Below are 10971 nucleotides of genomic sequence, written 5' to 3' on the forward strand. Positions count from 1 at the left end.
GTAGTTATGATTATGAGTTTCTACTTGTTATTTTATACTAGATTAATGATTTTTACGGGATAAGGGGCAGTATACACTTTTCAAATGGAATTTTCGTTACAAGTTCAAATATTATCGGGATTTCTGAATACAGGTATAATGGAAAGTATTGTTTATATGACTTAGTAAACACAATGAATTAATTCGGTATTCTTGTTAAATTTTATAGGTTGGTTGTTAAATATCTCATTTCTATTAAACCTGTACCTATGTATTTTTATGATGATACATGTTTCTCCCCGTATCAGGGAATAAAATATTTTATTATAATTAGTTATTATCAAACATGTTCTATTCCAAGTCAATTAAAAAGGTAATTAAAATTCATGAAGTGGAAGATAACATTATTTCTTCCTCTAACTCTCTTCCGCACCTAATGATGCATAGGGCACTTAAACGCATTTATGCGGTGTTATTTAGATAATTAATTACGTCAGGGTAAGTTGATCAGTCAACATAATATAAATCCAAAGGGATATTGTTAGGCTTGCCAGATTTCTGAAATGTTCAACTGGTACACCGGAATGCCCCCAGCGTACAGTAGTCTAATAAATGACAAAGTAATTATCCTAAATAATCCTGCACAGTTAATAATTTGAAGTTTTTTTTGTTATCTATTATCAAATTAAATTTTTACCGAGACGTGAAGTAAACCGACCGGGACATCGGGATTTTGTCTGAAAACCGGGACTGTCCCGGTCAAACCGGGATGACTGGCAAGCCTAGATATTGTGTAAATAAATATTGATGTGAAAAAATCGAAATTATGGGGGGAGGGGGTGTAAATCCAAAAAGGAGGGAACAGTATGATAGACAGATAAAGATCTAGAATTTAATATATTGTATCTTATGTTTTAATAAGTAAGTCTCTTTTTGGAGAGGTACGGAGTAACTAAAATAAGATATTTCATACAGTAGTAATGTATAGTTTACATATTAAAGTGTAAATTCATGAGGTAAATGTAACCATAGATTTGGAGTCCGACAAGCCATTTAGTAATACCTAAAACTTATGTTTCACTCAAAACGTCATATTTTTTTTTTAAATGAGGAAACATATAATATTTTTGTTGTTATTGTAAAAAAATATATGATAACTATGTTTTATTTATTAAAACAAAAGAGATAAACCCCGAAACAGAAAATTAAATCCCCTCATCCGCTTTGATCGATTGCAAAGATATCTGTGATTCATTTGGATTAAAGTTATCTGTTTACGAATTAGTTTAAACGGATAATCAAAATCAAATATTGTGCAAAATGTCGTAACACTATGAATACCCAGAAAATTAAAAAATATATCGAAGTCCAATATTATTTTTAATGTGTTTGTAATCTGTTTACTAATCGCTGATTTAAGCTTTGTTGTATTTCTTTCATCATCTTTTTCTTTATGTGCCACGTCAGGTTCCTCCCGGCATCGACTATCACTTGAGAGTACATTTGTGGTCTTGTCTTTGGCAGCTCTTAACACCGCCTTAACTGTTCTGATCCAATCTCGCATATTCCGGAGACAGGAAATTTGCCTTCACCACACCTCTTCAACCTTCTATTTTGCCTTTCATGATTAAGTGTAATACTTCTCCCCTCTAAGCATATGCTTTCGAATGCTTTTGACCAGATTATCGAGCTAATATTGAGGATCCACGATTCAACTTCGTATGAAAGTACTGGTCAAACATAGCACGTCAACATTTTTTGCGAAGTGGTGGATTGAGATTTATTTGATACAATATGTCAATATATGGCCAATGGATGTGGGCAGATATAAAAAAAATATATCGTATCAATCGGCCGTGTCGTAATTTATGGCATAAACAATTTTATTTAATGAATTTTTTTAAATAAATATTTTAAATATGCCCTCGGCACGAAAAAACTCTTTCAGAGTACAGTATTTTGATTATGTATATGATGAAATAAATTAATTTATCTTTGCACTTATTATATTAATAATGTTATCATTTCATATTTTTTGTGATTGGTACAATTATTATGTTTTTTACATAGAAGGGTAGTTACTTTATGAAAAAAGGGGTAAATAAGTTTAAAAAATGAAACCCACACAAAATAAATTACCAATCTACAAATATTTTTTAAATAACCTGGGTAAGTTAGTTCTTACCTAATTACCTAGCGAGGATAAAGTAGGTACTTTCCCAAATGGTTATGTGATACTCTTAGTCCTTGATCTCATTGCTTATGGTATTTTTCATCTCAGCCGTCAACTGTCACCTGTCAAATGTATATCTCGGAGAGCTGACAAATAGGTAATTCCGACGCCCGATACAGATAAATATGTATAAATACTTTTGTCTTGTGTAAATTATTAACAATTAATTTAAACACAGATTCATGTAACTACGACACTTCAAAAGATAATTTTATTTTGTATTTTAAAAACATGGTTAACCAATTCACAATGAATGAATAATTAACTTGTGACCTATTAGAGGTCTGTCAATGCATTTTTTCTCATCTCTTCAACACTGCCAAGTTCGTCATCCTTCAACACAGGTAGTAATGTATTAGAAATCTGATTAACCTCCATCAGATCTCTGGCGTCGCATATGGAGTCCTCAACACTTTCGCTATTGTAATATTGGTGGAGGAACGGGGGAACCTTTTCATTAGGATTATCTCTCAGCCAACGGTAGAAGCCCTTTGTAGACCTTAAAAGTTTAAAAAAAAATTGTTATTTGTAATGTTCAGTGTGAAAAAAGTCATATATAATGGTGGAGACTGACCGGAGCATTTCGTCGTAACATCGCTCGTGGCGAGCATCCGAAACTATGGATGGAGCGCTCGGCTCGCTGTACTGACTATATGAATGCTCGCATAGTAACGTGTTACGTTACGACGAAATGGATCCGGTCAGTCTCCACCCTAACGTGTGCACATAACAAGTAACAAAACAAGTATATTGCATATTAAAATAAGTTTAAAAATTAAGATATTATTCCCCTTATCTTTATTCATTAGAGTATTGTATTACTCATGTGGGTAAAATATCGACAGTGTTATCTTGATTGTTGATTACACGAAGACAAGGTAATCAGTCCTTTCCTTCTGGTATCGGTACCAGTCTAGGATGATATTGAATAAATATTAACAATGAAAAATATTAGGCTTCCATAGGAATCTAACTGTGGACCTCCAGCACAGTATCCAGGCTTTACACTACGGAGGCAGCCATTATTTTACACAGGTCTAAATAACAGGAAGTGTTAAATTTTTTTATTTTTATTTTTAATACTACTAAAGGGTAAACAAAATGTCTTGTAAAATGTTTTATATATTTTTTTAAATATGTATTATTTCTTGCAATTTTTTGTTTGTTTATTTATCCTCTGTCATCTTAACCTTCAATATAAACTTATGACGAATTTATTTTCTGGATTTATTTCATCATACTACACAAAAAAATAATAATTATGTACACATTCATTCTGGTCTTCAAATTAGTGCCCAAATATACTCCTCACGAATCATGTAAGACTGGGGTCACAAATGATATTAGTACACTCTCATTAACAGGTATCTATCGAGCCTCCGTGAAAAGAAAATTCTACGTACTGAACCCAATCACCACTGACCATAAATCATATTTTGCTTTGTCATTAATATGAATGTTGTCGATACACTGTATGAATAATAAGCCATATTTCAAGCAAGTTAAATTACAATCTGAATATCTCTTTCTGTAATGTTTTAAATTCTTGGTACCTCCAAATTATAAATCTATCTTTGATTTTCACTACATTTAGTGTCAGGGCTTGATAAAGTTCAATCTTATAAGTTGCACATACTTTAGATTAGTGATTCCGTCCCAAACAGTGGCCATAACATCGAGTTCCCTGGGAACGTCTTGTATGTCTATCCACGCCTCTTGTGTCTTGTTATCCGGAGGTATGAATATCAACTCGTGCGGTAAAGTTTTATCAAAGCCCATAATTCTCTTTTCTCTTCTTTCCGCTATCGCATCACACTTATTTTGTCTCTTCAGCGTGGCTGATATGGATGCCTAAAATATTGTTTATATAAATTTAAAATTCAGGACTAAGCAACAGCAAACAATCGTCATCTTCAAATATAAATTTATGACTAGATATAATTAAACTTATTGTGACACAAATTATTTATGGTTTCCCGTATTTCGTTGGTTATATTTTTATTATATTTATGAATTTTACTTGTCATAAAAGATAAATATTGTAGATGCTGTTAGAAAATACCGTAATTACTTTTATTTGTCATTTGCTTTAATTCTTATAAAGCTATTTATAAAATAAGTGTAAAAATTAAGACTAAGTTGAGATATTATTCCCCTTATCTTTACTAATAAGTGCATAACTCTGCAATATACTGATGAGAGTGATACATGAAATAAAAAAGTCTGTTTGTGATAGTGATTACATGAAATAAAAAAGTCTGTTTGTGTAAAAATCCCAAACTTTGTGCAAGGTATTAAAATACGCTTATTTTGTACCATGTTACAGAAAAAAATAGGAAATCAATCAACTATCATATTTACAGAATCTTAAGAAATTAATGTTGTTTACTTGTGGTTGGTAGGTATACTGTGCAATTTTCTTCGGGACACACATTACTTCTTTGGTGACCACGCAGAGTGCTCGGGATATATGCTCATCAAACTCTACCTAAAGCAAAATAGATCAACACTTTAAAAATGCCAAGTATATAAGTTTTATTATTGTACATAGGAATTCTACAATCTAGTTTATGGTCTATTTAACACTGTTTTTCGTGTTTGGTATGGTGGGGACTGACCGGAGCCATTTTGTTATAACATAACATGTTACGATGCGAGCATTCGTATAGTAAGTACAGCGAGCCGAGCGCTGCATCCATAGTCGCAGCACTCGCTGCAAGCGATGTTACGACGTTATGTTACGACGAAATGCTCCGATCAGTCCCTACCTGTAGATGTATAAGTGCCTCCTTTTGATATCCTTTCTAGCGCCTTTGAACACCTGTATTTCCTTACAATGGTGGCAGTGGGTTTCACTATTTCTTTTTTATAAAAAAAGAGAAGTAGAAAAGTTATTTCTTGTCCTTCACGCATAAGTAGGTAGCTTTTTAAAAAAAAAATCCAGTATATACCATCAGCTTCCACATTGTTTATATTCTATTGCGATAATGATCTACATTAATATTATTCAGAGGTCATAATACTAATGTCTTACGGAGAACATTTCTTTGATTGTTTCTGTATTTGCATCTTTTTCTTCCTCTGAATTATGAATTCCTAAAGAAGTCCACCATTCTGCAAATTCTCTTGCTGCCTATGAAAACAAAAAATATGTGTTTTGACAATGGCTATTTAAAAACATGAATGTTTTTTTATATTTATGACAATGGTTTATTAATATTGATATGGATGTTCAATAATGGGCATTATATTATATAATGCCTATTACTGAACATCCATATTGAATTATTTTTGAAACTTGTATAACTGGTGGATTTCTTTCACTTACTAGTTCTTAGTTCATAGATTTCAAAGTATGGCTGATTGTGGCGCCATCAGTTCCGAAATTTGCAAAGTACATATACAGCTTGCTCCATTTTAATATATTTTCCAAATCATTGTTATGTCTTGTGTGTAAATAATCTAGTCCCTGGTAGAGTAAATAAAAAAAAAAAGATTTATAAAGTTTATTTATAACATACCTTATCTATATTAAATTGCGCTTGCTGTGTTTTTGTCAATTCTTTGAAAATTTCCGAATCTCTTGGCATAAATTTAGATGGCCATTTTATTACCTCCCTGTTTGAACTTTTGAAGTATTTAATATAACTTTGAGTTGCTTGATCTCTTGGACTGTAAAGTATTTTAATAAAATACATATAATACATTTTTAAAGGTTACATACGGCTTCATATATAAGTTATTTTACATTTTATGTATTCTTATATGTCGAGGACATATTTTATGGTATGGGACACTGCAGGCCCAATAAACTCCTTACAAGACGAGCTTCCTCGAAACAACAAGGTGGAGGTTCTGCAGTGACGGTTTGTATCACAAAATGAGCCACATTATTGGTAGATTGCTGACTAGATCTGAGAAATTAACTTGTCCATGCGTACTGACTCAACTGTTTGGCCATAAAATACTAGGTCAGAAAGTGTGTTGCCCCATGTTTGGGGTGAAGTGATTATTTCTCTAATATTTCCAGATTATGTTCAGATTTGGACTACTAATGCCATCTATTGATGATACGACAAAATTAAATAATTTACCATCTAATTCCATGTTCACCAACTAAACAAACAATGTGTTAAAATGTTTTAAATATTTTACCACTAAGGGGTTAATATCGCTCATATCCCTTTTAAAAACTCGGTTTATCACAGTCTTGGGGCTGGAGAGTGAGGTATTATTTAACTAATGGGGACCCTTCACAAAATACTTATAAAAGACCCAGTGACATTAGGTGATATAACAAGTTAATTACCTGGATGGTGGTGTGGATACTTGAGGTTCCAAATCCCAAATTTCTGTATTAGTAGATTCCTCCGTCGGCACTTGAGACCTACTAAACCCTCGCAACAATCCAATGTTAGTTTTATTTCTAGCCCCTTTTACATAATTCTCTCCACTCGGTATCTTTGTTTCTTCAAAAACTGTCTTTAGATTTTTATCTTTAAACTTGGTTGGGAGGGTAATGAATTCCTTTTTCCTTTTTGTTTTCAGTTTGAGATAGCAATCCATTGTTGCTTTATGACAATAGAGGAATTTGACATTGAATGTTATTTGTTTTAAGATTTCCTTTGTTTTAAATTATGAAATTAAAATTTACAACTTTTTTCCATGGTTAGGTAGGTACTTTCACGTATTTAACGAATATCTGTTGTGATTGTGGGGCATGGAAAAAATACTATTTTGCCATACTTGTTATTTTGCAGAAACCAAAGGCAATTGATACATATTTTTTTAATATATCATTCAATAACCATTTTAACACTTGTATTTTCATCTCTGTATGTCTTAATTCAGTTAAATTTAAAGTTATCAGTCATTAGGTTAATAAATTACACAATGGTGTTTTTGCTTTTATACTACAGGATTGGGGTATATTGAACAAATTAAGAATGCATTCAAATCAAAAGTATTTTTTTTCGCTTATAATAAATAATTACAAATTAGAGATACTAGGTAAAAAAGTAAGGATAGATAAATTATTCATAGCTTCTAAAATTATAGCGAGCTAGGAAATAATCAATCTATTGCTAAGACAGGTGCTGTGCACTAGATGTTTTATGATTTTTATCGTGTGGTATTTTTAAGTCTTCGGGGAGCGGAGATGACATCCTTTCATTTTCACCAGCTAACATCTTTTTTAAATCAATTTTTGGTAGCTGATTAACAGCATCGTACTGTTGGTGATGACTTATTTTTTCCAGCTTTTCCGGATTGCCCAAATCTCTCTTTTTTAAATAACTTGGGCACTTTGTTTTTGGGTGACTGTTAATCCATTTGCAATAATCATGCACAGATCTAAAACAAAAATATTACTTGAATGTTTTTATCAAAATATTTGAAGATGCATATGTTATAAATCATAAAAAGGGTAAGGTACATGTATAACATAAGAAGTAAGGTACGTAGCTATACATAAATAGGGTTCCTTAAAGCTATGGAATATTTAAATTAGTTTAGATCTTTGATTAAATGAACAATAAATAAAGGTGCTTTAAGCTCTTTCTAATGAAGCAACAATGCAGATTCGCATGCAGTATTTGAGGAGTGTTTCATTAGTCACAAATTGTCTATCACTTTCTATTTCTGAGAAGTACATACATACTTCATCTTTGTGATTAAATTTAATATCATAAAATCTTCAAAAAAATCAGTTTTATAAATAAATATAAAGTGTAGAAAGTATTACTTTAAATTTGTTATTCCCTCCCAGACATTTCCCATAGTAACAATATTTTTGGGGTAATCTTCCGGCTTCCAGTACTTCTTAGTAAAGTTTTTAGGAGCAGTCCACTGCTTTTCCTTTGGCAATTGTCTATTGAAAGCTGTTTTGATTGGACTCTTTCTCTCTGTTTTTATATCCCACTTGATATTCCTTTTCAACATGTTGTTGTATGAGATCTGAAATTTCAATAAAAATAGGAAGACTTCAAATAAATTACTGCATCGAGAAATTAAATGTCTTTTGCTTGTGTTAATAACTTGGTTGAAGTGATTAATTTTGTGCTTACTTCAGGAACCTTTTGAAATTTTGCAAACTCCGCCGGAATGGAAGCCATCTTCTTAGTTTCGATTTTCAAGCTCTTTGCTGCATGTGTATCAAACTCAATCTAGAATTCCATTTTAAGTTTCATATTAATGATTTTTTTAGAAATAATTATCAAAAAAATTATTATTAGTAGATGAAATCACAATATAAAATAATTATATCTCACAAAAAAGTTATTGCTTTTTCCAGGATATTTATTATTGTTATCATTATCTTGATTAAAAAAAAATGTTTAGTGCGTAAAATGTGTAGCGTATTTAACTATTGCTTTATTCACAGATGAAAATTTAATGAATCAGCATATTACGTACACTAATAATAATAATAATAGTAATTTGATGATTTATTACTATTTTGGTAAATGATCGCTTCCTAAGCCTTTGTATAAAGAACTTAAAGTAAATTGAATTGTTTTAAAATACTAACCATAAATCACAGACTTCACAACAATATATTTATATATAATTTAGAATCTTGAACAAATATTGTTTGTCATGGTTGAATTTCATTTATTGAAGTGCCTAATCAGATAATCTCGGATTATCTTATTGTATATCAAGAAAAGTGTTTTGGTCATTAATCCATATTACAATAGTTTTGATTTAAGTTTAAAGATGCTCATAATCTCACTAGGTATGCACCATATAAAACCTTATAGTAGATACTGTGTTTCTGGAATTTATGGAAAAAATGTATTCCTTCTACATGAGTCACTATCTTGTTCTATTGGTCTCTGTTGCTTGCCACTTGAAATAGGTATGGTATCTGAAGATCGACGGAAAAAATAAAATAAATAAATTATAAGATAAAGTAACTGGTATTTGGTACAATCTAGGTAAGATAGTCCCAGATTACTAGACTCTGAACGAATTAACAGTTTAATTTTGTAGTTAATATGTAGTTGTAAAAATATATATTTATATTCACCTGGAAAAGTTTCTTCACTGTTTCTTGTTGAAATAAGGGAGAATCATATCCGCCTAAATCATGCATGTATTGTGAAAATTCTGCACATATCTATGTATAAAAAATAATCACTCATTAAGAAATGAAGAATTCTGTGACAAATCTCTGCATCACATGAGGATATGTTATGACAAATTCTAGCACAAAACAAAACAGCTTTAATCAAGGTCATCTTTATACAAACTGAAAAAACAGCATTAAGTGGGGTCTTACTGTATGTATCTAGATTGGCTATCATTAAAATTGTACATATGCATTACCGTAGAACGGGGCTACTTGAACTTTGATGTATTCCTTGAGCCCAGTACAAAAAAATATTTAGATCTTTATTTGGTTTACAATAATGAACATATCGACATGATTAATTTTTTCCCTGACAGGTGATACTTATACGTTCATTATTGTAGACCAAATACAGATTTAATTTTTTTTGTACTGGGCTCAAGTAACACATCAAAGTTCAAATAACCCCCATCTACGGTATTTAAATATAGTAAATATATCTTATACGTAGTAAATAACTAGAACGTATGTGAAGCTGTGTAAAGTATACTAATAGGGTGGGGATGGTAAACCAGTAAGGTAGGTACTTTGTATTTACCTGATTGGTTATGTCATCCGCTCGTTTAACCAAACCTTTCTCCTTTTCCGTTTCAGGTGGCAGATATTTTGATGTCCATCTAACTTGTTCTCTTTCCGTCTTTTGTAAAAAGTCATAATATGGGTTGATACACATAACTTTATTACTTATTCTACGGAAACAAAATTCATATCTTAATGAAATTAACCTTTTATGGCAAAAATACTGAATCAATATTTACTCTAAACATTACTTTTACGGCAAACATAAAATAATTTAATTTTTAAAATAATATAAACTGAATATGATGTCGTTAGGTGGGGAAGGCAAGGAAGGAGATAATGGTATGTGAGGAAAATGGAACCATCCAGACTCCCCCCCCCCCACATCACACTGTACGGCCAACCCCATGGTAGACGACTACGGGTAGACCACCAAAGAGATGGGTCGATAGCTGGGAATCGATATCGCAGGAGGCTTATCCCTCTTAAAAACAGGCCACAAGGCCTATAACAAGATGAAGAAGAAGAAGAAGAATATTGCAGTTTTTTTATATTTAAAGGGGACATGTCATGCTATACAATAAAATAAAAAAAAACATTATAACAGTAAAAATGCCAATATTTTATTTTAAAAAAGTTTTTAAATTTTTTTATTTAGAGAGTTTTTTTTTTAATTACACAAATATTTAAATTTCACATTAACTATTCAATACCCTTTTACAGCGAGTGCAAATGGGCTTTGTTTGTGATTTTCCTGTTCGTCATAACACACTATCTTAGTTTACTCCACGGTAATTTTTGTATCCCAAAACATTGACATTGTAAAAGAAGCAATTTATTATTATGTATTTTTAGCAAAAATTTACATATATTAAAAAAAATGTTTTCATTGGTTCATTTGTCAATTTGTCAATGAAATAAATTAAAATGATCACGAACGTTGCGACACAACCTCCAAGGCTAGCAGCCAAAAACACATTGACACCAGAGTTTGACCCTCTGCAATTTTAAAGTGGTTACTTAATATTATTTTTTGACATCTCATCAAAGATGAAGAAGAATATGGAAGTCTGGGCATTTACGGGGCTGACGACCGTCATAGGCTGGT

General features: G+C 31.4%; 2 protein-coding genes across 2 annotated transcripts; both read right to left on the bottom strand.

Annotated features, from left to right (window-relative positions):
* Window positions 1-2391: 2391 nt before the first annotated feature.
* On the bottom strand, window positions 2392-6813 carry LOC148312213 (uncharacterized). The gene is made up of 6 exons (XM_088277768.1): window positions 6522-6813; window positions 5734-5884; window positions 5247-5345; window positions 4602-4700; window positions 3849-4063; window positions 2392-2711 (listed from the first exon to the last, which is right to left on the bottom strand). Exons 1-6 carry the CDS (start codon window positions 6776-6778, stop codon window positions 2489-2491), a joined length of 1044 nt encoding a protein of 347 aa, XP_088133894.1. The 5' UTR covers window positions 6779-6813; the 3' UTR covers window positions 2392-2488.
* Window positions 6814-7231: 418 nt separating this feature from the next.
* LOC148312214 (uncharacterized) lies at window positions 7232-9573 on the bottom strand. The gene is made up of 4 exons (XM_088277769.1): window positions 9495-9573; window positions 9243-9332; window positions 8278-8376; window positions 7232-8167 (listed from the first exon to the last, which is right to left on the bottom strand). The coding sequence occupies exons 2-4, from the start codon at window positions 9306-9308 to the stop codon at window positions 7952-7954; spliced, it is 381 nt and encodes a 126-aa protein (XP_088133895.1). The 5' UTR covers window positions 9309-9332; window positions 9495-9573; the 3' UTR covers window positions 7232-7951.
* Window positions 9574-10971: the final 1398 nt, after the last annotated feature.

This window comes from Brachycentrus maculatus, unplaced genomic scaffold (assembly GCF_059751285.1).
Source record: "Brachycentrus maculatus isolate JH-2025_06_01 unplaced genomic scaffold, ASM5975128v1 h1tg000049l, whole genome shotgun sequence".
In the NCBI taxonomy this organism is placed as follows: domain Eukaryota; kingdom Metazoa; phylum Arthropoda; class Insecta; order Trichoptera; family Brachycentridae; genus Brachycentrus; species Brachycentrus maculatus.

What these genes read in the sequence shown, in the direction of transcription:
- LOC148312213 (XM_088277768.1), bottom strand. Translation starts at nt 6,778, where the DNA reads ATGGATTGCTATCTCAAACTGAAAACAAAAAGGAAAAAGGAATTCATT. An exon ending in CAATCAAAGAAATGTTCTCC is followed by an intron (nt 4,701 to 5,246) that starts GTAAGACATTAG and finishes ATTTTGCTTTAG; the next exon opens with GTAGAGTTTGATGAGCATAT. An exon ending in AGTATACCTACCAACCACAA is followed by an intron (nt 4,064 to 4,601) that starts GTAAACAACATT and finishes ACAATATTTTAG; the next exon opens with GCATCCATATCAGCCACGCT.
- LOC148312214 (XM_088277769.1), bottom strand. Translation starts at nt 9,308, where the DNA reads ATGCATGATTTAGGCGGATATGATTCTCCCTTATTTCAACAAGAAACA. An exon ending in CAGTGAAGAAACTTTTCCAG is followed by an intron (nt 8,377 to 9,242) that starts GTGAATATAAAT and finishes ATGGAATTCTAG; the next exon opens with ATTGAGTTTGATACACATGC. An exon ending in AATTTCAAAAGGTTCCTGAA is followed by an intron (nt 8,168 to 8,277) that starts GTAAGCACAAAA and finishes TTGAAATTTCAG; the next exon opens with ATCTCATACAACAACATGTT.